At 39.0% G+C, this 27,764-nt stretch overlaps 2 protein-coding genes across 2 annotated transcripts; one reads left to right on the top strand and one right to left on the bottom strand.

Annotated features, from left to right (window-relative positions):
* Positions 1–3,481: 3,481 nt before the first annotated feature.
* Positions 3,482–6,430, bottom strand: LOC108596234 (protein sly1 homolog). The gene is made up of 5 exons (XM_017981777.2): positions 6,296–6,430; positions 6,072–6,231; positions 5,297–5,991; positions 4,532–5,241; positions 3,482–4,475 (listed from the first exon to the last, which is right to left on the bottom strand). Exons 1-5 carry the CDS (start codon positions 6,321–6,323, stop codon positions 4,146–4,148), a joined length of 1,923 nt encoding a protein of 640 aa, XP_017837266.1. The 5' UTR covers positions 6,324–6,430; the 3' UTR covers positions 3,482–4,145.
* A 539-nt stretch (positions 6,431–6,969) lies between these two features.
* LOC108594515 (out at first protein) lies at positions 6,970–12,132 on the top strand. The gene is made up of 4 exons (XM_017979718.2): positions 6,970–7,254; positions 8,711–8,824; positions 8,914–9,232; positions 9,923–12,132. Exons 1-4 carry the CDS (start codon positions 7,060–7,062, stop codon positions 10,228–10,230), a joined length of 936 nt encoding a protein of 311 aa, XP_017835207.2. The 5' UTR covers positions 6,970–7,059; the 3' UTR covers positions 10,231–12,132.
* The last annotated feature ends 15,632 nt before the right edge of the window (positions 12,133–27,764 follow it).

Raw genomic sequence — 27,764 nt, forward strand, 5'->3', positions numbered from 1 at the left:
TGCTAGTTAAATGGTCCAAGTTTTTTGATCTATTTAAGTTACCACTTGACTTATAATCATATAGCTCATAATATTCCATCCATCCTCCGTCTATTCAGATATAATGGAGGAGAGTAGCAGCAGGCAGAGCGAGTTTGAGTCTTAATCTGGGTGTTCATAGAATTTGTTATGTTAGTCTTAGGTTCTAGTATTCCAAGGGCCTGTCAACATGCTTAACTGTATAGGCATGTGTGGATGTGTGTGGTGGTGGTGTGTTTGTGGGTGTGGTGTGGGTGTGTATGGAGAGTGTGAGTGGCCGATTAGTCGGGGGGTTAGGTTGCTACAAGAGGCGGGTGTTGAGCTGGTTGGTCGTGGTGGGTGCAGGTGAGGGAGAGCAAAGAGGAATACTTTCGGTTCTATAAAGATTCTTAGACAGGATGATCTAGGTATGTCAAAGTATATGCGGCGTAACTAGGCTGAGACTTTTTATTTCCAAAGAAAACTTGAATAATTACAACATTAAGGATAAATTGAGGGTGGTGGTGATAGTGCAAATAAACTCATGAAGTCAGCTAAATTTACTTGATGCGGCCTGGTTGGGCATGCCTCAACAACTGGACATTAAGGAATGGCGGTATGGTGTTGTAATGTGCGATAGTTATTTATGTCTGTATGTATGTGTGTGGTGTATCTTCTAGCGTGGAATGATGATGATGATGATGACGACGACGGCAGACAAAGCGGTGCGTGCAAGCGCAGACCAAACGGCTGGAATAAAGAAACTGATGCTGAGGAGCGAAGGCTGGAAATCGAAGCTGTGGTAGTGGTGGTGGTGGTGAAGATGAAGACAGCGACGTGGACGACGCGGCATAAATTGCGCATAAAACATGGAAAATGAAGCGATAAACTTGAGATACGCGATCGTAAAGCAAAGCAACTTGCTCTCAAAACCTTCGCTGTGGGTTTATAGCACAGGCAGGCACAGTGGGGCAAAGTCGATTAGCAACATTGGCAGTCAACATTTATGGTTGCTTTAAGTTATGTCATAATTTTTATGTTGTCCTTAGCTTTGCTCCACTGTTGTGCGCTTTATGGCGAGCTAAAGATCGGCACACTGTTTATTGATTATCAGCGTGTTGTGTTGTTTATGTTTTAATGCGCTCGTAAGGGAGCGGCTGCCTGGCTGCTGCTGCGGCTGCCGCTTTGCCGCTGCCGCTGCGCTGTCGTGTGTTGGTTGGCCATTACGCGGCCTCTGCATTGCCTGCGGCTCTGGCAGGATAATGACACCACTGCACGGATCGGGCAGGCACAGGCACAGGCCCAGGCACAGTTATGCACTTAATGCAGCATTTGGCTTTCGGTTTTGGTGGGCGTGGCCCAACGATTGCGATGCGTCACGCAAACTTTGCTTTATTTGGTTTCTTTTGCGCTTTTTGGCCATTTTTTTATGATTTCAGGAAATGGCCAAAAGCCATGCAGCATCATCTTATATTTTATATATACCCCAGCATATACAAGTATTTGTTTTTGTTGTTGTTGTTGTTGGTAGTTTGAGCAGCTAACAAGCCGCTAACAAAGGCAAACAAGCAACTGCTCGGCAGCTCCTGCTTGGCTGCTGATCCGTAAACGTCGTCGTCGGGCTGCTCTTTTATTGTCCGCAAATATTTGGGCCGCGTTTTTTTTCGGCTTCGGCTCGTTTCTTTTGGGTGCTGCATTATTATTATTTGGTTGATTAATTACCATGCCACGGGCAGAGACCACCGAAGGCGACCAATAGCAACGGCAGCGGCATGAACAAAATGCTGACAAGGATAACACAAAAAGAACAACAGCAGCTATGTTTTTGTATAGAATATTTTTTATTTAAATAGAGTCTTAATTTAATACAGTTTGAGGGACTTATTTATGTACTTAAGTAGTGTTTTAATACTTTAATACTTGGAACAGCGATCTGCATAATTTGTTCTTATTTTTTATCTATTGCTCCATTAAGTGTCTAGAACTTTACTTTGCATTAAGCAGCACAAAATGGCTGCTGCTGCCCCCCAGCAACACCCAAAAAATAACTTAAGAGAGCAAGAAAGAAATACATACTTAGTGTGCTATAAGTGTGAGTAGTGCAGCAATAGCTTTGAGAGCAAAGACCACAAATGCCAAAGTTTTATAGCTACTGCACTGGCTCCCAATCCATTCATGAGAACCTCTCGCTCTCACTTTGTCTGTGTGTATGTGTGTGTGTGTGTGTGTGTGTGTGTGTGTGTGTGACTCCACTTCATTTTGTAGTCTTTGTTCGCTTGGCCTCTCTGGCCGTCTGACTGGCTGTGCTTTTGGCTGGCCCCTTTCCCCTGTCCGCTCTTTGCAGCTTATTGCCGCTGACGAGGCTCATCGAATTTTGGAATTTGTTCTGCCTTGTTAAGAGTTGTTAAGATTATGATATATGTATGTATGCATATGTACATACATTTGTATGCATGTATGTGTGCTTGGCAGACGACGGCGTCGACAGCAGCAGCCATTATGTATCGCAGCAGGAATGTGGGAAACGATCGCCTCTCGAGACCATTTTTCAGTTGTGTTCTTTATGTGCTTCAACAATATTTACCCACAGACACACATATATATATATATATATATATATATATATATATGTACATGCATACACCCACAGATCCACACAGTGGCCACATAATCGATTCATGGCTCTGCGAGTAGCATTTCTTTCATGTGGCGTTGTTAGTTTCTCATTTTTTTTTTATTTTTTGTTACTTTTTGTACTTCGTACGATTTTATGATTTGTTTGAGCGCATCTTTTTGGACCACCCGTGAAATCATTTTGGGTTACGGGGGCTACGAGTTTATTTTCGTTGTGAACTGGGCTTTTGTTAAATTGCTCTTGTTTATGTTAACATTTAAATTGTAGCCACGGGTAGCCAAAGTCCGACCCAAAGCCAAAACCAATATTTAAACGCACAGCATCAGCATGAGCAGCAGCAGCTTTATGAATAATCATGGTCATCATGATCGGTGCTTGGCTTCACTGCGCCGCTTTCAACAGGGCCATCAATTTTGATTTACCAAAAGTGTTAATTAGCCAAAGGTTCTCATGTCGACTAGCCAGCAACTCTATATGGCTGATTCATAATTCGTATGCCATTTATCAAGCTATTTATAAAGATTTAGAGTGGACTGAAATCAGCAAAGTAAAGCATTAGTCAGTCATTTGTGAATATAGTTCATATTATAGTTTCAATTTATTATTTTTTCAATAGTTCATAAATGATAATCAACTCAATTCACTGCTCTTATTACAAATACTTTTAATTCATAGCAAAATTTACTAAATTTATGAAATGACCAATTGAATAATTTAACCACTTAAATAATCAACCGACTTCATTACAAAATATTTGAAGCAATTAATATAAATATACAAAAATGCTATAATTTATATTAGCGAATAATATTTGCCGCAATAATTTGAATTTTAAAATTTTATACCCTTAACTTTTCATAAATAAAGCTTTAGACTTCAATTGAAAGAATATTTAATATTCGGCATTGCTGCAGTTGCTTGCATTGGCTGATTGCAGCTTGAAATGGTTCCATTCATAGTTATAGTGTGGTGTTAATTGCAAGGGCCAGTTCCCAAGTGCCTCGCATACTTGTCGCCCCATAATTGTCGCCAGTCTTTGGTTGCACTGTTGCAAGTTGGAGCGTTGACTGCCTGTCTGTCAGCTGTCCATCAAAAAGCGTTGCCAAGTTGGTGTTAATGGGCGCCTAGAATGCGATTGCCGGCAGTTGTTGTTGCTGCTGCTGCTGCTCTTATTACTATTGTTAATGTTGTTGTTGTTGCTGCTGCTGCTGCTGTTGTTGTTGTCGCTGTTGATTGTTGCAGTCGCTTGTTGTACACGCGGCAACGCGTGTTTTTGCTTGTTGTCCTTCGGGTATAAGGCGCGTCAGTTGCGAGTAATTGCCAATGGCATGCACTTTTTTGTTGCCTTGCATTTAATTTATTTTTGGATATGCTTAAACTCTAGAAAAAAGCCACACACACACACACACAAACAGACAGACATACATGCACAATAAACTTGTAGTTGTTGACGTTGATGTTGTTGTTGTTGCACCCGATCCCATCAGCAGCAGTGAAAGCTGGACAACCTCTCCTAACTTGCTGCAGGCGCTTGAATCTCGCTGCCAAGCGCAGCGAGCTCCTTGATGAACTGCCTCGCATTGGTCAGAGTAGAGGCGCCGTAGATAATGCGTCTGTTAACATTGGACGTCTGCTTCTGTTTGATGAAATCCACCAGATTCTGATACTCAATGTAGTTGCCGCCGCCGACCATAAAGACAACGGCATCCTGGAATGGTGCACGATTCTTGGGCAGCACATCGCCGCCCTTCAACAGCTTGGGATCCAAGTACAGGTAATCATCTGTTTCAGCATTGCTGCGACATTCCATGACCTGCTCTGTTATCTTGGTCACCGGTAAGTTCTGCAATCATAAAAGTTAATTAAATAATTAAACAACTGTAAATCGTTGCAGCTCACATGTCGTTTGACCACCAAATTCTTGACGCCCTCCATGACAAAGGAGCTGCCCTGGCTGACTAGCTTGGTGAACATGGAAACTGTTCGAGTGCCGCCGCCTTCATACTGCGTGGCCTGACTTATGCCTGGCGAGCGATTCATTAGCGCCTTCCAGCGTTGCACATAAGCCAAAGCGCTCAAATCGCAGCCAGCTGCTTGCAACGCCTCACGCAAACGCTCCAGCTCCGCCTCGGGCAGCTGCTGTGCACATATATAATAGATAATGTATAAACGCAGCTTGTCTTCTGCTTGGCCAAACTCTGGATCACGCAGCAGATCCAGCAACGGCTTGTCCAACGTTTGCTTGGACATGATTTTCTCCTCCAGCTCAAAAAAGGAATCCAAACGACGCGCCTTAATATAGTTTAGAATAGCGGTGGCTATCTTAGTATGCATATCTATTAGACGTTTCTTTTCCATAAGCTGCGGCAGCGAGTTGACGGCGTTGGTGAGACGCGCTGTTGTATCGTTGACCAGCGAAAAGGCAATGTCGGACTCGCCTTCAATGCCCATGGTGGTCTTAAGGCGTTTGATTTCCTCCTCGGAGTTGCGATAGGATTCGAGCTCCTCCTGTATAGCCTCAGCCACTGTGGGAAACGGGCTGCCCTTGTGCGTAATCCAAAACCGATCAGCGCGATCAAGATCGCACGCCTTGGGCTTCTTGCGTGCACCTAAAAAAAAACAAAGTTATTACTTGCACTAATAATATATAAATCTGAGGCTCACCTGTTGCTGCAGCTCCAGGCTCATCTTCTACGTAAACTAAATTGAGACCCAGATCTAGCACATCGTGCACCAGAGCCTGATAGGACCAGGTATGATGCAGTGGTGTGGCCAAGTCTATGTTGCGATCGAGCAGTAGTAGCACGGGTCGCTGGAAGCTAAAGACACCACCGCCCGCCTGCGTGGCATCCATGTGAAACAAATTGGCACGCGCATCCCAAAGATTCTCACGCAACTTCTTTTCCAACTTGCGAGCCACCATCTCAGCGGCACTGTTGCGTGGACAACGTATTATCGGCACATTGCCCAATGTGACAAATAAGGCAAATAAGGAATCTACAATGGAGTCCATTAGCGCCTCCATTTCCTCGTCACGTGTGTTGGCGCGATTGATGGCATAGTAGGACAGCTGATCGCTCTGCTGATGCTTCAGTATGAAAAAGTCATCCTCCAGACTTATAAAGTTCACATACTGATCGTAGACACGATGTACATTGGCCACACAGCCGGCATGCAATGCTGCGGCAGCTAGATTCTCTAATTTGCTGCGTGTTATGGGCGCCAGAAAGTTCAAATGATAGACGTCGTATAGACCATTGGAAAAGTCCTGCTGTATGCGATCGAGATTCTCTTCCGTGGGCAGGCAAAAGTAAACCGCGGGCACATCTGGTATGGAATCGCGATCCGAGTGCAGCTGACTGCAATAAAATATTTATAACAAATTAGTCAGCAGCTGACACAGCCCCAGCCCCAGCCCCCAGCCCAGCCCTTGACCTACACATGCAAAGTCACGCCAAGCTCACGCAGTTCCTTAATGGATATAATAGGCGATATAATGTCTTGACCCACACGATCGTAGATAAGTATCTTCCACACAGGCTCCGCTGCGAGCGCCTTTGGCTGCTGCGAGTTTAAATTCAGTATTTGCTTAATGGCATCTGCAACACGAAGACAGGAAAAACAATTAAACAATTCAGCTTGCATTTCTGCATATGTACGCACTTATTTGCCTTTCCCGCAGTGTCAGCATGTTCTAGCTGTTTGTGTTTACAAATTCCAGTGCACAATATAAAGTCTAATTGATTGAATTATGTTAAAACAACATAATTTACAAAAATACAACACGTCACAACAATCTACTCGTACGCAGTTTGGTAAAAATTAGTGTAATTTAATGCCGCACAGCTGTTGCGTACAAAGCATCGATACATTAATTTCGGTATTTTTTAGCACATTGTTGTTGCTCAGTTTTTCGAAGTCATATTTTTTTCTGCATGGAACTGCCAACTTCTTTTTCACTAACCAAACAGCTGTTGTATCGTTTCTTTCATTCTCGCTCATTCTTAAGTCTCTTGCGGCCAGTACTGGCTACCGCATAAGCTAGATTCGGGTATAAATAATCTTAAATTAGCTAGGCACAATTTAGACTGGTTTTGTGTATATTGCTATATATACCATTATTTAATATAAAAATTCTCTTGGATAAAAAAGAAATGAACAAACTTAAAGTATGCTAGAAATAATGGCTAGAAGTTATATGCAAATTTTATAAGCCATTACATTTTAGATCTAGCTTTAAATAAGCTAATCTGGCAGCACTGGTGCATAGAAGCACACCAACAACCGCAAAGATTTGTCGACTATTCTCTCATTCTCACATTTTTCGTCGAATTTTCAACGCGAGCAGACGTGTCGCGGATGTCTTGCAAATTCAGGACGTATTTTCGGGAAAAGTGCTAAAAAAAAGTGTTTAGTGTGTTGTGGAAATGATTTCTAACGCGAGAAATCATAATGCGAAACTAGTGAAGCAAAAAAGCAAAGTGCTGCAACATGCACTGGCATGTTTCAATTATTTTAAACACACTCGCAGCTTGCTGTTGTTTATGATCTGCAGCTTGTTGTTTAACACCAAAGGCAGCAATCAAGCTGGCGCCCAATTGTTGATAAATGTACAAAATCAGGTGTGTTTTGATTTAACGACGTGCTTTTAATACATATATATTGTGTTGTTTAATTTTGTACAAATGGCTAGTGCTACGTGCTGCCGCTATATTTCGAACTTCAACTTCGAAATTGAGAGAGAATGCAAGAGCGCGCGCTGTCTACGGCAGACAAACAGAGATAGCTGACATTTGTTGTTATGCATCAGCTGCGAGTATTCGAATATAAAAATGTTTGTTGTTGCTTTAACTTTACTTTATGTGTAAGCGACTAATTAAGGCAGCTTATTGAAGCAATTGATGACATTGCCAAATAAAGTTCATAATTGGCCTTGACATTGCGGCAGCGGCTGTGACGCAGGAAAAGCTTGCGCGTCACGTTTCGCAGTTTTCACTGGCACTTTGGCCCCTTTTGGGCAAAACACCACTATGATTACTTTTTGTTATTTGTTTTTTTGCACGTGGTTGAGATAAAAGCACAATATTGATGTTCGCCTTGAAATTTTCTATAAATTTTAGATTACCTCTGCCAAAAACTTGCTGCGAACAACAGTGTGTGTTGAATATATGTTTGTTTGTGAGCTTGTGTGCGTTTTTGTTTACATGCGACATCCTTTGCAATATGCCAACTGTTGTTTTTGTTGCTGTCCCTGGCCCCAAAATGTCGTTGGCGTCGCCGACTTTGCTGTTTCTCTCAACATGAGGAGCTTTGTTTACATTCGCTTTGTTCAAACACACAAAGCCCAGTACATATACAAACAAGAGCAGAGAGCTCCCACGCTCCCACTCCCACTTACACACAAACACAGATGTGTGTGTAATGTGTTTGTGAGCACGTGCACCCAGTCAATAAGCGCATTAGGTAAAGATGAATCTTGGGCTGGGTTGTTGAGCTTCGAAAATATAATGAGCCGACTTTAGAGCAGGCATACAATTGATAAAAGTAACTCAAGCTTAGCCCTTATCAAAAATTAAACAAAAGTTATGAGGCAACTTCTATTGAAATTAAGTTACATTACGTTTTGTTTATTTTGGCTTACAGCTTACAAAGTAATGCCCATGTGTGCACACATTTCATGCACATCATTCCAACTCAGGTTCTCATCACCGTCGACTTTGTTGTCTTTTACTTCTTGTTTCTGTTTATGCTTGACATGTTGTTGAACTACATTCGCTGCATTCAGAGTCCCTTGGCTCGTTTCTGTTTCTGTTTTTAATTTCATTTCTCTTTCTTTATGTATTTTTGCAATTTCACTATTTTCGCCCAACTCTCTTGACACTAATTTGGTTCAGGGCCGTGCTGCAGCTGTCATAGTTAATTTGCGTCCTGGCTGCAGTCTCCCAGCATCTTGGGATGCACTTTGTTTGCATTTCACTCTATGAATATTTGAGTGCGCCGACTTGGGGCATAAGAGTTGAGTTGAGTGGAAGACTTTTGCGCATTACTGACACCTGTTGGATTTTCTTTTGCTTGTAGGGCGGTGAGGTCATACAGGAGAGCATAACGTCCAACATTGCTGAGGATTTGATTACACTGGAGTTTCAGAAAACAGATGGCACCCTAATCACACAGCTTATCGACTTTCGCAATGTAAGTAGAATGTCAAAGCTCTCGAGCCAACATTTTTCTACTTTCTATTTCACTTTATCGTTTGTTGACTTTATTTTTTACTGCTGCAGGAGGTGCAAATACTGAAGGCTTTGGTCTTGGGCGAGGAGGAGCGCGGCCAAAGTCAGTATCAAGTTATGTGCTTTGCCACCAAGTTCAACAAGGGTGACTTTATCTCCTCGGATGCAATGGCCAAGTTGCGCCAAAAGAATCCGCACACAATACGCACACCCGAGGAGGATAAGGGACGTGAAATCTATAACATGAGCAGCTGGGTGCAGTTGAATCGCTCGCTGCCCATCACACGTCATCTGCAGTTGCTCTGTGCCGAGGCCACAGACGCCACCTATGTGCGCGATATGGATATCAAGGCCTGGGCCGAGTTGCCAGGTGAGTCGCCACTTTATTGTTAATTTATATACAGCAGCAACTCTGATGCACTATAAAACTAAACTAAGTAACTAAAATTTAATGAAGATACAATTCGTTGTATAAGCAAATTTTGGATTATATTAAGCCAATAACTCAATATGTTACCTTCAGAAAAGAGAGCAAAGTATTATTCATTATAAATTCGAATTTAATTCGCACAGCTGAAACCTTTCAGAATTTGTTTTTGCATAAAGTTCTCTTTACAGTATCTAAAACTTATTAAACTCAACTAATAAGTAGTCATCTGCTTTATGTCGGTCTACCACAAACTTTCGATTTATGCAGGCATTAACTTCTTATGTAAAAATTCCCAGCTTCTAATTTGCAAGCGTCCAGAGTACTTTATATTTAATCCAGCGCATATTTGCCCAGCCCCAATTTCAACTTAAGCCCTTGCCCAAACTTTGTTTTTGCAACTTTGCGCTTTTAATTAATCGTTAGGGCTTTGCTAAAATGTTAGTTACCTTTATGAATAATATCAACAAGAATATAAAACTTGCATCAGACTGCGCTACGCTCAACAACTTGAGGCTTGAAATTTAACGCTTTTTATTTCATTTTTCGTTTGGTTTTTGCGTTTTTCATATTTGTTTTGCTTTTGGTTTTGTGCGCATTTGTCAACTTGATGTGGCCGGTTGACTGCGTTAGGCTCCTCGATTTCGAGCCTGGAGGCGGCAACCGAAAAATTTCCTGATGCGCTGTCGACGCGCTGCAACGAGGTGAGCAGCCTGTGGGCGCCATGTCTGTGCACACTGGAGACCTGCATAGGTTGGTATCCCTGTGGACTGAAGTACTGCAAGGGCAAGACGGCGGCGGCGGGGCTGGGGGCGGACACGTCCGGGGCGCAGCAACAGCAGCAGCAGACGAATTATCGGTGCGGCATCAAGACCTGCCGCAAGTGTACACAGTTCACCTATTATGTGCGGCAGAAACAACAGTGCCTCTGGGATGAATGACGACGCGGCGAGCGGCAGATGCTGCAGAGGCAAATGCAGATGCAGCTGCAGCAGCGCTGCGGCTCGTTGAAGCCAGTCTCAACGCGGGCATGCGACATTAATGCTGCGGTAATTGCAAGTGAAACAGTGACAAAAGCGACAGCAGCAGCAGCAACGACAATAAAAACAACAGCAACAGCAAAAATAAAATCAACAACAACGACCAACAAATTACGCCAACTGCTTTTGTTGATGCAACAGCAGATACCTTTTTCACTCTGGAGCTTTCCGGTTCATCAGATTTCCCATCATCATACGGACACGCAATCCCATTCCCATTCTCATTCGCATTCTCATCATGCGGCAACAACAGTGGCTGCCATCGTGGCGTGATAATGGGACAACTCACAAGTGTCTAACATTTACTGCTGATATACATATAGCTATAGATATATATACATATGACTCATGCGTGTCATATACATAGGCTGTAAATATGTAACTATACTTTTAGTGTTTAGCCAAAATACTTTTACGCTTATGACATTTAGGTTAGACATCCGTCATGGGACGTGAGCATTTGTAAATTTAATTAAGGCAACATTTAGTTGTTCATCAATTTAATTATTAACCAATTCGGCTGCTTAACTCCTGTCCAAGCCTTAGCTTACAAACTTCCTTTAAAGCTTATCTAATTAATTACATAAATTCCAACACAAATCTCTCTCTAACTCTCACTCCAAGACTTTCTTTATGCATTATGTTCATAAAATAAATCTCAGCTTTGGCCTTGCTTGTTTTCTCATTAAACCAGCTGAAAGTTGAGCAAAGATTCTTATTTTCTTCTCTTTGCTTTGTTTGCATTTCATGCACCTTTTACATTGTTTATCCTGGGCGCCTACATTAAATAAAGACTCATTAACTTTATTTACGCAGTTCGACGGCAAATTTCGCAACAGTCGCTCTGTCATAATTAATTTCGTACACAAATTCTCGCTTTATTCAATTAACAAATTTAATCATTTTGAAAATTTCATTAAATCTGCTCAAGACGAAAAGTTCATCTAGCGACTATACATACATATATAAGATTATAAGAGTATAAAATTTAAACGTGGCCTTAGCATATTTTATGAGCGCAATTTAATTGAGATTAAGCAACAAACACATAAACTGTCTGAATTGTGCTCATAATAGAAAATGAAACAAATGTTTGCCATATAAAACGTAAACGTAGCTAATAAATGTTTCTATAAGTACTAATAAAAATGACTGCCGCAAAATGCTTTATATATATGAAATGTTCCCCACTCCCCCCTCTCTATAAAAGTTTGACTTTGATTCAGCAACAAAAATATACTAATTACACTTTTCTCCTCCCCTTACACTTGCCTTTCCAAACTATTGCATTATATCTCGCCCCTTAACCAAGTAAACTTGCCTAACTTTTCTTACATACGAAAAATGAAAATGAAAACGAAGCTAAAACAATACCAAGAACAATAATCTATTGTAAAATTTCCAATACTAGTCTACTTAGAGTGTTAAAATGGCTATTTTCCTACAAAGCATACCTTAAAAATATAAAAAAAAATTCTTAATAAAGTCTACAAAGAATTTCAAGTTTCGACAACAAATTGTAAAAAAAAAAAATTATAAAGAATGGTGATAATAACTTTTTCTACAAAACGTATAAAACTCAACAAAAAGTATTTCTCACTGCAATGCAATGTATAACTAAAAAGAGAATTGTATATATTATAATTTAGCTGTAAACCTATAATTAATTATATAGTGTCCAATGCTGGTTTATAGGGTTTCTGGCAAAAGGCGCACATTTAAACGATAAAACTAAACTAGTCCTAAACGAAATTGATTTAGTCGTAAATAAAAAAGCTGAACAAATTCTACATTTTATAAAAAAACGAAAAGAATCTGACAAGTGTTTTACTGCTGGCTTGAGTGTAACATTTATTTTCAGTTGAGCCGCTTGAGAGCTGCAAGCGAAGCGAATGCTATATACACATTAAAATTCAAGCAAGAAATGCTATATTATCAATCAATAAGGTATTAATAAAATGGCAACGCCCATGGCATAAGCTAGTAAACAACTAAAGTAAGTATTAAATATATATGCAAGTAGGGTATTCAAACATCTAAATTTTATTGATAGCTTTATCTACATGTTTGCAGTAACAAGTTTCGCAGGCAAATCTCAATGCATTGAAATGCGCAGCATGCTTCAAGTTCAATGACGCTCTCCTCCCTGCTCCTCCCAGCTCTTCAGCAAACAGAAGTTGCAAGCAGCAAGTCGTCGTTGTCTTGAGCCTGAGCCAGTGGCAAATCCTTTATGCGATTTGTAATTCATGAGAAGCGCGCACAGATTCTTATCATTTATTTTGCTGCGCAATCGGTATCGAGTGGCGTGCGAGTACTACTACTATGTTGGCTTGGAGACTAGACTGAATAGTAATGCTACTATATTCATGGCCGCCTGACTGCTCCAGCGCCAGCGCCAGCTCCAGCACTGAGGCTGAGGGAGCGACTAGAGCTTAAGACGTGCGGAAACCAAATCGGCGTCGTAGAAAATTGAATTTGCTGCGTGTTAGCTGCAAGGGCATTGGCTTGCCAACTGAGGTGGAGTGGCAAACGTATGTGCATGGCTAATGAGCCATGAAATGCCAGCACAACTGTTGTCCCTTTTACTATTTCCCACTCTTGTAATCAGCGACAGCTGCTCTCAGTGCTTGGCTCGCTAAATGCTTTTGACCTACGCGTGTGTGGGTGTGTGTGTGTGTGTGTGTGTACATACTTATGTATGCTAGTGTGTATTTATATGCAGGCAGCTAAGGCTACATAATTATAGCTATAGCTGCTGCACTGCTGTTGCCCTGTAAATCAAACAAAATCAACTTTCGCGGGCTGGTGGGGCGACAACAGAGTGCGTCAGACAGCGACCGCGCACAACCGACAAATGTGGCAACAACGATTTGCAATTAATAGGAATATTTATAAATTAAAGCTTATAGATTGAATTCTATGCAATTAAGTTAAGTCAACTGAATCGACTGTGCAGGCATTAACATTAAAAACAACAGCAAAAGTTTCTGCATTTACATGAAATCTCTTGCTTTAACTATAATTATTCAATGGTAAACGTAGTTAAGCTTATTGAGTCTGAAGGCCTTTTTGTTTACTCGCATTGACTTTTATAGGTCAAAAGGTGCCTGCATGTGCTTAACATTTGCATAACAGCTAAAAAACATACACACACACACACACACACGCATACTTATGCATATGACGATTGTTTGTCTGTGTGTATTTTGGCGTTAAATTAATATCGCTCATACGTCGTGTGGCAATCAAAAACTGCCGATAGGCACTTGAGCTTTTGCTTTTGGCGCCGCACTCAATGCCAGTTAGAGTTCAAGGCGCACTTGCCACGCCCATTTCCACCCATCAGCGCTAATTTTGCTGGGTCACGTAGAGCAATAGAAAATAAGCAGCAGGAGCAACGCAAAAGTCAAGCTGATGGCGACGACTGCTTCAAACTATGTACAATTCAAATTGTGCTGCCTGCTTGGCAACTTGACGAACTGACAGAGTGACAGACTGACACACTGGCATTTGGCCTTAGCTGTTGTTTGTTTGTAATTGAAAAGTTTTAACAATTAGCAGAGACAGGCGGGCGACCGAGCGCTCTCATCAATTGTCATGCAAATTAGCCTGCGCCTAATGGTAGGCAACAAGTTTTACTTTTTAGAGCTTCAGCTGTAATTTAACTACTAGAATATGAAACAAGCAAAATATGCGCTCTGCTGACAATTGCTTTGTTCCAGCATTCCAGCTTTGATGCAAACGCGTAACAAGACAAGAAATTTTCAATTGAAAAAGCGCTTGAAAGCGAAAAGTATTTGTGCAATGCTTTGGCAGTTGAAATAATTTTGTTTTATGGCATTCAACTGAATTACTTTATTCCACTGTTTGGTTTGCATAGCATTTGTCTCAAACATTATCATTTTAACATGGGCATTATTGCGTAAGCAGTGGGCGTGTCCCAGTGTCTGCAATGCACATAAATCAATGACAATCAAAATTCATTTCGTTCAGCGTTGATTTATTGCTTTTGTTTGATTTGCTAGAACACAGACAATGACGAGTCGCAGCGCTTGGATGAATGTATAGATTCGTTATGAGGCTGCCTTATACACGTTTCAATGCATAATAATGTGCTTCGAGTTTTGTTTGCTTGAACTTTTCGCTTTTCACTTGCTATTTGATACAACATTATTTTTTATATGTTCTCTCTTTTTGTGCTACATAAATATTAAACTGTAGGCAAGGCAAGGTAGCGTTTTAGCATTTGCCCTGTCAAATCATCAATCAATCAAACAGTTCAAATTTCGCTCTCAGCTCAATCGTGCAGCCATTCAAGCTGAAACACAAATATTTGCCCAACTTGACGCCCACAGACCCCGCCCCGCTCCACAGCTTTAAAAGGAGCTTAAATTGCGTAGGTTAGAACGACGGACTGGCTGACTGGCTGGCTGGCTGACAAGGCTTACAAATGTAGGTAAAAAAGGGTACGAAGCTCAACTGCAGCAGCTGTTACTGCTCTCTGACTACCTAATCTGCTGTGTGATGTGCTGGCAACCTGTTACATGGGCGGCTCAAAGGCCAACCGTGATGGCTGGAAGTAAGCTTGCAAATTATTTAGACTGAATTCCAGCCACGTTTTCTTGAGGTTGGCTAATAAGGCATGCCATGCGAATTTCGCAAACAGCATCGGCATCTAAGGCATTAAATATTTAATAAAATTATATGGCCTGGCTGCAAAACTAATCCCATTAAGAGTCATTGAGCAAAGTTCTCGGCCCTGAGCTCTCAGTTGGCTTTAACGTAACTTCTTGGCCTGTCAACCTAAGGCATTGTTGCCAAAACAATTTATGTTTGCATTTTGGCTAAATTTTGCGCACAATTGAAAATTGTGCAATTGCATTTGTGTCTGCAGTAAACTGGCACAGGGACAAAGGCAAGAACAACGAGACAAGTGAAAACGGTGTGCCAGCTGCTGCTGCTTAAGTTTTGCATATTTATTCAATATCACAATAAGCGACAGTTAAATTGTAAATAAGTTGCAGCTATGCTCGTTGCAGCTGCTGCAATTATTGCGAGCATGCAACGAATGTTTGCTTAAAACTTCAAAATGACAACAGCGAGGGGAAAGCAACGACTGAAGTCGCATAAATCTTTAAAGTGCTTCATTTTTGCAGCGCTGACTCGAGTGCATTTGCTAATGACAAAGTCAAAGTGGCGTGTGGCAGCAACTTTGGTGCGTCAGTGTGGCACAGTGTGTGTGGCAATAGTACTTTAGTTTATAAAAATCCATTTCGGCAATTTGGTAATCTTAGCTCAGAGTTGTTTACACAATTATAATCTATTGTTATAAATATCAAATTTATTCTGCGCATTATCAAGCTGTAATTGTTTTGCAATATGTTTGTATTATTTGTATATTCATTGCTTGTTGAATTTTGCATTTTAAATAAAATTCAATTAGTAGTGTAAACAAAGCAAAGATGTGCGCTCTATGATAGCCACACACTTAACTGCACAACTAAATCTAAACATGTTTTTGCTACACTGTGCTTTTAAGTTTATTGTTGTCGCTTTTGGGCGCAACAGACTACGGCTACCGCTTGTGCTTGCGCCGTACGCAAACTGCACTCCTTGCTGCTGTGCGTGCAATTTACGCGTCCAGCGAAGGCAGTGGGAAAGCAGAAAAGCTAAGAACTGGCATTGTGACCAGTTGGCTGGCAGACATGCAACTTTAGTATGTCTGCTTTGTCGGCAAGTGTTGAGAACATGTTAATTGCTAGCAATAACAACAACAATAACATTAACAACAACAGTAATAGCAACAGCAGAAGCTGCTACAAAAAACTTGGCGACAGCTTGCTCCACTTGCGACAAACAAGCGACACAACAAACGGAAGTTGTACGCCTTCCTGCGTTAGCAGCCAACACCCCCCTGGCAGCTGCCACCTGCCCCCGCCGCAACACTGCCACATGCTTTGGCTTAAGTAGGTGTGGCATGAAAAAATATAAAAAGAACGTAGACCTAACAAAGCTGAATGCGGAAGTATTTGTCTTGATATTTATCGCATAAGCCATTTCTCTCGAGTTGTGTTGAGTTTACACTCAACGTACAACGGCAAATTGTGAAAATTTAATTGAAACTGCTTGTGCCACGTGCCACTTGCCTCGTGCTGCAGCTCAACTCATCAAATAATAAAATATTATTTTTTGAGTGTCGGCTGACATTTTCTGTTATATTCTATATACAAAAAATAAATACATAATTTATTTATGCACTATCGATTGCAAAGTTTTTGCTTTGTCAAAAGCTTTAACAATTTAAATTTATAATTTCGTTAGCCTTAATTTTGATGCCACTTTGCAGCAGTCGTGGCTTTAAATTTAGCAACCTGCACGCCATTGTTCTGCCTGCCTTTATTTATTTCATCTGATATTCTTATTTATACACTTTTATACGCTGCTGTTTGCTTTTCATTTGATATTTTTATTGTCACATTGCCGTTTATTTTTTCAAAAGAGAGTAAAATTTTATTTTGAAATCACAGCCAACACACACTTACACACACACACACACACACACATGCATCATAAAAATGCAGTAAAGCAAGATATGGGCTTGCGTATACTTAATTTTTTGGTTACATGAAAATTTGGCTGCCAACTGGCTACAACTTAAATTTACATAACTTTTTAATTAAAAAATGAGTAATGAAAACACAAGTGGGAAAAATGAAAAGCGCAGCACAAGATCTCAAGCACATAATCCTTTTTAATGGCTTGAAACGAACCAGAAAAAAAATGCTTAAAAATACACAAAGAGAGATAAAGGCGCCAAGTGTATAAAAGTAGAAGAAACAAAAGCTGAGGCCGCCCACAAATTAATTTGTTTATTTAGGCGGCATTTTTGCAGCTGCCACACGAAACTTTTCGCTGACAATTTAAAAAATAAGTATGTTGGGTAACGCAAAAAAAAAAGAAATGTAAAAACCTGCACTTTTAATGCTGAGGCGCAGCATAATATCATTTACAAGCACTTAGTTTTGCACATAACCTCAGTAGGGCGTAGGAGGTGCGGCCAGAGGGGAGTGGCGAGAGGCTGCTGTGCCATAATTTGCATGCAAAATATGCATGAGTTGCCAGCAGTCTGTGCAAATAAACACAAATGTAACATGAAGAAAGCAGAGCGAGCAGGAGAGAGACAGACAGACAGTGAGTGAGAAAGAGCGAATATATAAAATGCTGAAATTGCAAATGACAAGTTTTGCACTAAGCAGCAGCGCAAATAGAAGACAGACACATAGTGGGGAATTGCTAGGTAGGCCGAGAGGGGGTGGCCTCTGTATAGTTACATTGACACACTTACTGCATGATGAAGCAAAATGAGTGACAAACTGACTGCACAGCGTTGTAAGCTGCTTATTAAGCGCTGCCATCCTGCAATAGCCCCAGCGTAGCAGCAGCAGCCTGTGCCACAATTTCAGCTGCGACAACAACAAATTTGAAATGAGCGCACAGCAGCGGCAAAACTTAAAGTAAATAAATGGGTTACTTTCACTGCTCGCTGCACTTGGGTCAAGTAGCAGCCTACGCAACCCAAATCAATGTCAACATGCGTGGCACGTGCCCCAAACATAGCACCGCTTGATAAAGTTGCCGCGCGCTAAAAGCCGGCCAAAGGGTTCTAAGCGCCACACTGAGATTTCTTTCAACAAAACAAACTTTTTTCAGCAAAATGGCTGCCCCTCTAGGAATAACAAAAAGTTAGCTATTTAGTTATTGATGAGCTGGGTGTAAATTTTGTGTGTGTGTCTGCCCCAAAGGGTTGCATTGCTTGAATTGTCAGCAGTAAGCCATATTGTTAAGCGGAAGCCAACAGCTGTGACAGCAAATGGAGCGAAGCAGGGCTTCAAAAAAACCATTAATTTTTAATTGACGTAAAATTAACAGAGACCATTTTAACTTGTACGCATAGAATGTGTTGAAATTTAAAAGTCGGTCTGTTGTTTTTCCACAAAGCGAGCAACGTGCTAAGTAAATCACTCGGATAACACATTACGCATACGCAGAGTCAGCTCAAGAAGCCAGACAAAATAATAATATTTTCTTATTAAATCTTTGAAATACATTTTTTTTAAAAACCAAGACATGCTGCTAAATTGCTCGTGTATCATTTGGCTTTATTTCGTCTTAATTTACTCACAAAATGTTCTTGCTTCGCAGCTGTATAAATCATGCCACCTTTTGCTGCCTGCACTGCACTGTGAAAATAAATGAGCACATTTACAGTTTTTATCATGGCTGGCGGCAGTATTTACGCAGTCGTTGTTTCATCATTTAACGAGCGCCATTTTGATATGAGTTTTTAAGGCGATTGAAATGTTACACATACGCAACGTATTACGTTGGCTGTCAGATGTCGCAATGCCAAGCATATATATACATACTTTCAATCAGGCTGCCGCAATGCCGCTCAGCTCAGCTTGAGTCCAAATTTCAATAGAGCAAAGGAATGAGACAACAAGCGCTGAAGTGCAAATGAAATGAGCTGCAATGAGATATTTTGCTAGCAGCTGCTGCCTTGTCGCTGCTCTGTGGCTCTTGTCAAGCAGTCGTAAAAGTCTCTGTCTCTTGCAATTTACGCTGCACAAGCAAAACATTCGAGAATCGGTTCAAGCTTTCAATAAATGCAACTCGGCGGCCAAAAATCCATTTCAACTGTTTTACACTATTTTATGCTGGCGTATGCAAACACATTTCAAATAAGTATTAACATTTATGCTCTCACAAATTATTTGGCAATGTTATGAATAAAAGAGTAAATAAACAAGACAATTTATCTGTAAAATTACCAGCTTTGATAAGCTATAACTCTGCGAAATGTCGTCCGATTTCGGAGTTTTATGCCATGTTAGACCCGTGAGATGCATAAGAATAAAAATGCATTCAAACTTGGAAAGTCTACGAATAATCCAATTGAACTGTTCCGTACCATTTGTTGGTACTGCAGACAATATTAAAATAAAAGTATTTTTTTAATGTTTAAAAATTTTTGGCGAAGTTATGACAAAATAGTTAAACAAACATGTTCGATTCCCCGTTCATGCAAGCTTTTTTTTTTTTTTTTTTTTTTTTTTTTTTTTTTTTTTATTTATTTTATTAATGTCGACTATTTATTAAGAAACTCAGCCATTTTAATATCTTATATTACAAAATAGGTATAAAATAAATTTAAAGGTATTTATAATTATATCTTTATTTTAAACCTTAAATATTGGGAGTGTTAAACAGACCAACATTTGTTGCAAGGATTGGGGAAAAACCAGAAAACAATCAGCATGATTAGCAACAAATGCATAGATAATAAAAGGCACGCTTAGTAATTAACTTCATGAGTCTCTGGTGTTGATAACAGAATAAGTTTATTATAATCAGCACAGAGAACTCGAAGAGGCTCATGCAGTAAAAGTTAGTTGTGCAAACGTTTAGAGTTAAGGGAACAAAATTTCGAGTATACCTAAACAGGAACCGAGAAATTAAGTTGACCCAAACAAATATGAAGAATCAATTTTCCCTTAATATTTTATCATGAAATGAACGAGCATGATTTCGTCGATTAGATAAGATGGAATTAATTAGAGTCTAATAGAGTAAGATGGTAGTATCAACACTGGAACCCAGTTAAAGCCACGTAAAGCAAATAATACAAATTTTTTTTGACAGATTCAATACTATTTTGGTGGTTCGAGTATTGTGGAGACCAAATAAAAGATCCATATTCCAGAATCGGATGAACAAGAGATATATAAAGTATATATAGTTGTGTAAGGGTCATTAAATTCTTTAGCCTCGTTTTGATAAAGCGAGAACTTGAATTTGCCTTGACAGTTAAGAAACATGTTTGTAAATTAGCTATATATCAAGGAGATACCAGGATCATTAACCTCGAATATCTGTTGAGAGGATTGATCCATGTAGTAGTTTGACGGTGTGGGCGAGTGTCTATGGAATGACATAACTTTACATTTAGAGCAATTAAGTTTTAATTATTTTTTGCACCAATTAAAAAAGCAATCAAGATCGGTCTCAATAAGTACTGCATAATGCTTAAATGATAGACACAGCTTACATCATCAGGAATACATCAAATATGGATGCAAAATGACTGAAGGGAAGATTCCGTTAATAAACTAGGTTAAAGAGCAAAGGACCAAGTGACTACCTTGAGGGAACCGACGTTACGGAATATGGCTTCGAACGCCGACTAAATACCTCTGAGTTCGTAGTTAAGTAATTGGAATATTTCAGAGAAAATTGTTTGGAAGTCAATCAAGCTATTTATTCATAGAAGCGGTGATTAACAATTAATGCTTTACTAAAGTCCAGTATAAATAACACAGTCTGCATTTGTTGTGAAAACTTTGATTACCATTGACGAAAACTCAAGTAGATTGGTGGTAGTAGACTTATGTTTCACAAAACCATGTTGGTAAGGTGAAACAATTGAGCTGCTGAAATGCATTAATTGAGAAGTAAGAATTTTTTCAAAAAGTTTAGGCGTAGCAGCAATTTTGATATACCCCTATAGTTATTTACATAACTTCTAGGGCCATTTTTATGTAACGGAATAATAAAAGATTCCTTCCAGATTGGAGGCAAATAGGAACATTTAACGGACAAGGCAAATAATATAGTAAATATAGTGAACCAGCGCAATATTTAAGTACGCAACCTGGTACACCATCTGGTCTGGAGAGAACGTAAGGTTTTCACTACATTTTGTTCACGCAATATTGAGTCTCGTTATACAGGCTCACAACAAATTTAGATTGTTTAGATGTTATAAGGTGTGTGTGTCTGAAATTTTAGTGACTGAAAGGTTGTTTGAAAAAAGGTCTGCAAATAGATCGGTATGCTGATATTCATTTTGCAATAGTTATTTTTAGAAACATAGTTAAGGTATTGAGACTGATTTCGTTTGTAATTTACACAAATTATAAACTGATTAGGATCATTGAACAAATTGAAGCCGACAGCGACATAAATATTTGTTGTAAAGTTGAGAATTTAACAAGTTAAAATTGGATTTAGCAGTAGAATAGCGCAAAAATCAATACTATTCCCTGTACGTTTGTATCTTTTAAAATAACGCGATTTATATTTTTTAGCCAGCACTCTTTAGTAAACCTAAATGCTTTTTTAGACTACCAGGTTTGTCTACGAGGAACGGATAGTTCAAAAAAGCTATTTAAGGCGTTATAAAAAAGAGACAAAGCAATTTCTAAGTTATTGCTGGCAAAAAAGTTAGACCAGTCATGATTTATAATAAGATTATTTTATTTATTAAAGTCGGCCTTTCTAAAACAACGAGGATTAGGCGCTGCTGTAGGTTGCACGTTTTGCTCAAGAGCCGGTAGCTCTATAAGTAATTCTAAAGTGGGGTGAAATATATTCGGGAAGCACAATCGGATCTATTCTGCTAACTGCGCTAGCTGAATGATCCGATACAAATATAAGATCAAGAAATCGGTTGTTACAATTAGGAACATTATTTATTTCATAAAGTGAAAGATCCAGTAAATTATTTATGAACTCGTTGGAGCTAGTAGAAACTACCAAGTTATCCATAGTGGACCAAGATATTTCTGGTAATTAGTCTCCTAAAAAAAAAAAAAAAAATTACACATAATAATCCTTTTAGATAGCTTTGAGGATATTAATGTTATATTAGTTTAGGTGTTCATTATAAATGTAATCGATTGAGGTGGAATATAGGGAGAGGATTATATAGAAGGAATTTGAACAGTACTTTAACTGCAACAATTCATATGAGATAAAGAACAATTAATTCGATTAAAAGGCGGATTCAACAGGATCAATCGCCACCACCGTTGACAGACTGGTACATCATATAAAGGGTATATTTTGTTGAAATTGTTGAACTTAGATATTTTCAGGCTTTACAGGTTTTCAGTGAAGCTAAGGAACTCTATGACTCAAGAAGTCTAGTTATAATATAGTTTAGCTAATTTTGACTTAATGCCTCTAACAATTTTGATACGCTAAAACAAATGAAGAAGTTAGTTTTTTGAATCATTAGTAGGTTTAGTAGGTTTCACTGTAGAAAAATTTAATTTTGGCAGCGACACAGTTGGTCTGCTTTAAGCTTTGATAAGCTGTAACTCAGCGAAATTGCTTTCGATTTTAGTGTTTCATGCCTAGAACTCAAAATATAATGATACAGCTTGGTTTTTTGCATCAAAACAATGATGCAGCAGTAAACCGTTTAAGAATCGGAAGATTTTTGCCCAAGATATGGCTAAACAGCAAATGTTGCAGACTTGTGTTATGTTTATTTCTAAGCTGTAACTTATGAATGATTGTTTTATTTCAGACTTTGGTGAACTCTATCTCTACAATGTAATAATAAAACTAAAAGCAATTACAATTTAAAAAGAACTAAATTCATTTTGAATGTAAAAATTCAATTTGAACTGGGTAAAACTTGCGGCTTTGACGAAGGTAAGTATGACGGATGCAACAGGTAAGTAAGGTATGTAATGTTTGTTATTGTTGTTGTATTTATCCAGACACCTCCTGTCCGCGAAGATCTATAAAGAGCGTGCATTCTAAGAAAAGCGAAAGAGGGAGCGCTATTGAGAACAAACCTTGGTAAAGAATTTTTTCCTCTCTCTACAAATAATAACACATTAAGTTTGTTTTTGATTAGTATTCTAATTATATTATATTAATATTAAAATGAATCTATGTAAATACAATACAATATACAATGTACAGTCGTGGAAAAAATAATAGAAACAACATTTTCTTCTACAACTTGAAACCGATTGCTAAGTATTAACGATAGTTGTTGGCTTAAAACCAAAAATAAATTGATAACTGATAGTTTAACTTTAATTAGAATTATTTTTTGAGTCGCTTTCGCCTTTACTTTTTGCGATATCTAGTAACTTTGTAAGGCACTTCGTGACTCAGCTGGAAAAAATAATAGAAACGTCAACTTGCGTCAAAATTTTGGCTTAACCTCTGTTTTTTGGGAGATAAAGCTAAAGGTTTAACGTAAGTTAAAGCGTAAAATTATACGAAATAAATGAAACTAACTGAAGCAAAAAGTTTGTTTCTATTATTTTTTCCACGACTGTATATATTGACAGTAAACAAAATGCTTAATTATATACAAGTAATATTAATTGTATTATGTATTAGAATAATAACAAAATATTAAATAGTAGTTGAACAATTATTTGTTGCCTTAAATACTTTGTATTAATAATCAATAAATGCAGATAACTAAAGTTAAAGTTGCTTCAGGATCCGTTCGAGCAGCGAAGCTATCATTGTTGTCGACTGATGATGATAACTAATGATTAGTCAGATGGCTTTCCGCTCTCAAGGATGTGGACTGCAAAAACTGTTGACTGTGATGCGTTTGAAGTCCGTATGCAGTAGCTTGAATTATAAAGAGAGTGGGAGAGCCCCAAGCTATTTGCCATGTGTTGTACTCATGCAGCGAATGTAAAAAAGTTTTTTGTAAAAATAAAGATGTAGAGCAGACAGTTTTTGCTTTTTGATTAATTCGTCTAGAGATAGGCCATGATGGTGTAGTCATTTGCTTGACTGCTCCAGGCTGGCACATTGTGGGCTTGCTGCAGCTCATTGCTATTAGTAGCTTTGGTATATGATATATTCAGCAAACGTTATGCAAACAAATGATAATAGACAAACGCCACTCTCAATTTGAGGAACAAACAGAGTTACATCAAAAACAAAGGTTGTTACAATAAATTACAAAAGCTTGCGTTCTTCAAACTTTGACAAGCTCTAAAAAAATCCGATTGAACTGATTTATACCATTAGTTGTAGGAATAAAACACACATATGAAATAGGTGTACAAATTCATAATTAAAAAATTATTTGTCGAAGTTATGAACAAAGCAGTAAGCAAACAAGCCAAATTTCTGAGAAATATCAATCTGTACATTTTTGCCAAAAATGATGCCGTCTTCACTTCTTGTCACTTTCTAACTTTGACAAGCTTTATCTCAGCCAAAAAAATCGCACTGAAGAGTTTTTCGGCTTAATTTACTCATGAGATACTAAATAAACATATGCAAGAATACCAATGCTGAAGAGTAACTTTTTGTTTAATGTCAAACTTTGCAGAGCTAAACTCAACTAAAAGAAATCATTCAAATGTTTTATACGTTGTTGTTGTTGTTGGCATGGACAGTACAATTAAAATCAGCATAAAAATGTATAATATAAAATTTATTTGGCGAAGTTATGAACAAAAGAGTAAAAAAAACAAGACAAATTTCAGTGAAAACTGCAAAAATGGCAAAATGGCGTCCGATTTATGAATTGCATGCAAGTTTTGAAATGTTTGATATTTTGGCAAAAATACAGTGTTACCCCTTGATTTTAAAATATGCTAAAAATGTCAATTGTATAGTCCTAAATGTAATGATGCATTTTAGTTTTTATCTTCAATACGAGTATAACGCAGTAACACATTCAAGAATCGGATGGTTTTAATGAAAGTAATGGCAAGAAAACCAATGCAGAAAACTTGCTTTTGTTACAAAGAAAGTTACATCAATAACAAAAGGTTTTCATCATATACAGATACAGATAAGCAGTTGAGCAGTTGAGCAGTTGATGTAGCTCTTGCTGTCTTTGTCTTGCTTGCCAAAGTCGGCTGCGCTGCTTCCATGGATATTTTAATTCGCTCGCAGCGCTTCGACTGCTGAGAGTGTAAAACCAAGATGGCGGCGCTGCCTCTTTGACTTTTGTATGTGCGCATGTGTAAAAGCAGTTGAGCAGTTGATGAAGCTCTTGCTGTCTTTGTCCTGCTTGTTAAAGCCGGCTGCGCTGCTCCCATGTACATCAGCCACCAAAGGTTGTTTATTTTGTACATCAAGAACCAAAGGTATTGTGGCTGTTGTTGTTCGCATCGATGACTTTGACTGCAGATGTACAATACAACCTTTGTTTGTTTTATGTACAACAACGAATTAAGAAAAGAACTAAGTTCAAGTTGAATGTAACAATTCAATTTGAATTGGGTAAAGCTAATGGCTGGATGATAAGTAAGTATGGCTGGATGGTAAGTATGATGGATAGTAAGTAAAGTAAGTATTTGCTCATTGGCAGACAACGCGAACGCTGCTTTCAACTGAGGAAAATAGTTAATCAAAACAAAATGCTGTTAAAAGCGCTCCTTGCTATGGTATTTTATCCAATTCAAGTGGAACTTTTGCATTCAAAATGAATTTGCGAAATGCAATTAGCATGAGTATAAATTAATTGAAATACAATTTGTATGTACAAATTTTGTAAGCATTTCAAACAAAATATGGTGAATTTCATAATATATGAATCGGCACACACACGCACTCAGTTACACACACTCTGTCCAATGCTGTTGTTTTCTACTAGAATTTCATTTACTGCACGCTGAAGTTGTTTCCCGGAATACGCTCGTGCTATTGAGTGAACATGAAGACAGCTTTATCCCATATGCTGTGAGCTAGACACAATAGGCCTTAGTTAACTGGATTCATTTTGGCAGCGTGCTCTTGCTCTGACTTTGGCCCTGGCCATTATTTCGCTTTCTATAGCTAGCTCGCCACCTGCGGCGCATTGTTCTGACTTTGGTTCAACTAATTGTCTGGCATCCTCTGATAAAATCGATTATTGTGCTTACATAGCAGAGAAACTGCTATTTCTTTTTTATTTTTGCATCTGCACTTGGCAAATATTTATGCATGCAGCTGAGAGCCAAATTCAATTGAGTTAAGCAGCTTGCATTCGTTTACGAACGCATTGCAGGCCAGAGCAACAGTTTGGAACTTGTAATTGGGCAGCATGTTTTTCACATTTATTTGGCTTCAACAACAGGATTATGGCCGAAAAAATCACATAAGATACAAGCAAAGCTAAAATTGCCAGCAATGTTTGCTCGAAGATTTATTAGCTGCAGAGCTATTATATAAATTCGATTACAGTTTGATTAAGTAACTTGCAGCAATTATTTTCAATAAATAGTCTTCAATGTATAACGCAAATTTCCTTATTGTATTGTTTTACAGCAAATGTTTTTACATTTTCTTTTTTTATATTGCGTTGACTTTTGCTCTGTCAAAAGATATAAAATGTAACAAAGCATTTATGTAACTTAATATCTGTTTTCAATTAAGGCGCCTTGTCAGTTGCACTTGAACTTTTTCGCTGGCAACTTTTGGTGTCGCCTCGCGGCTGTTGTTGCAACAGCAGCAGCAGCAGCTGCGGGGCTATAATCACACTTTGTAATTTCATTAACGCATTCGCTTACCAAGCCGCGCCTGTCACACGCAATTATGAGCAGGAGTCACGCGTGTACCTGAAATGCTACGCTTGCCAACAATGTGACTTCCCCAGCCGCCCCTCTGGGCACAAAAATAAAGGCTTTCCATGCTGTTGCTGCTGCACATTAATTTCGCCTTATAAAATCTTTTACCCATTAAATCGCCTGGTGCGTAACCCTTTTTGCCCATGCCCTCAAGGGCGTCAGTCGTCGCAGCACCTAAGCGAAAGCTCGAGCGAGAGCGTGAGTGGTTGAAAGAAAAAGTTAAGCATTTAAAACCATTTTTTGTTATGCTTGAAAAGTCGTAAAACTGAGTTTTATGAATGGCGATTACGCTTGTGAACATATTTTACTTGGGCTTGTGCTCTCTCATTCTGATTCGGTTGCTCTGTGTTATGTTTTGTTGTGTGTGTGCTCACGGAATTTGTCATTTTTAATGACTGCAGCAAAGAATGCGAACGTAATTACAAGAGGGGGGCAAAGAAAAACTTTTAACCATGTCCCAGTTATTTTCATTATATATCATAAAATGAGCAAAAGTCGCAGATACTTTGGTATGTCTGTAATACTTGTAAGCACAAGTTGCTTTGAATTTCAGTTATAACTAAGTAGCATGCAACAACAAGCTTATGCTGTTGCTGTTGCCGTTGCTGTTGCTGCTGCTGATAGCAAGAGAAAGCCCTTGGTGCAATTTGCTATTGTTCTCACTGGCAGCCACTACTTAAATCCGTTTCCTCAGCTGCTTGTCTTTCATTTTGTACGCTTTTCAGCGCGCTTGTCGTCAGCCATCAGTAGGTGGCAAAATGTCTATCTTGCTCTCTCTGTCTCTTCTTCTTCTGTCTGTCTGACTGTCTGTGGGCTTCCTTGCATATTCTGTCTGTGCGCCTGCCTTCGTCCATTTGCTTGGCTGGCTTCGCTTTCTTTCTATTTGGCGTAGCATTCGCACTTAAGTGATTTTGACACTTGTCCTACTTTCCATGCGTTGATTTTTTGTGTCAGCGGTGCCAGCGCACTTACCCCCCACCCCCATCCAGCAACCACTCAACGACCCTATCAGCTCTACCAACTTCTCAACGCTGTCAAACATCA

Source organism: Drosophila busckii, chromosome 2L (genome assembly GCF_011750605.1).
Source record: "Drosophila busckii strain San Diego stock center, stock number 13000-0081.31 chromosome 2L, ASM1175060v1, whole genome shotgun sequence".
Classification (NCBI taxonomy): Eukaryota; Metazoa; Arthropoda; class Insecta; order Diptera; family Drosophilidae; genus Drosophila; species Drosophila busckii.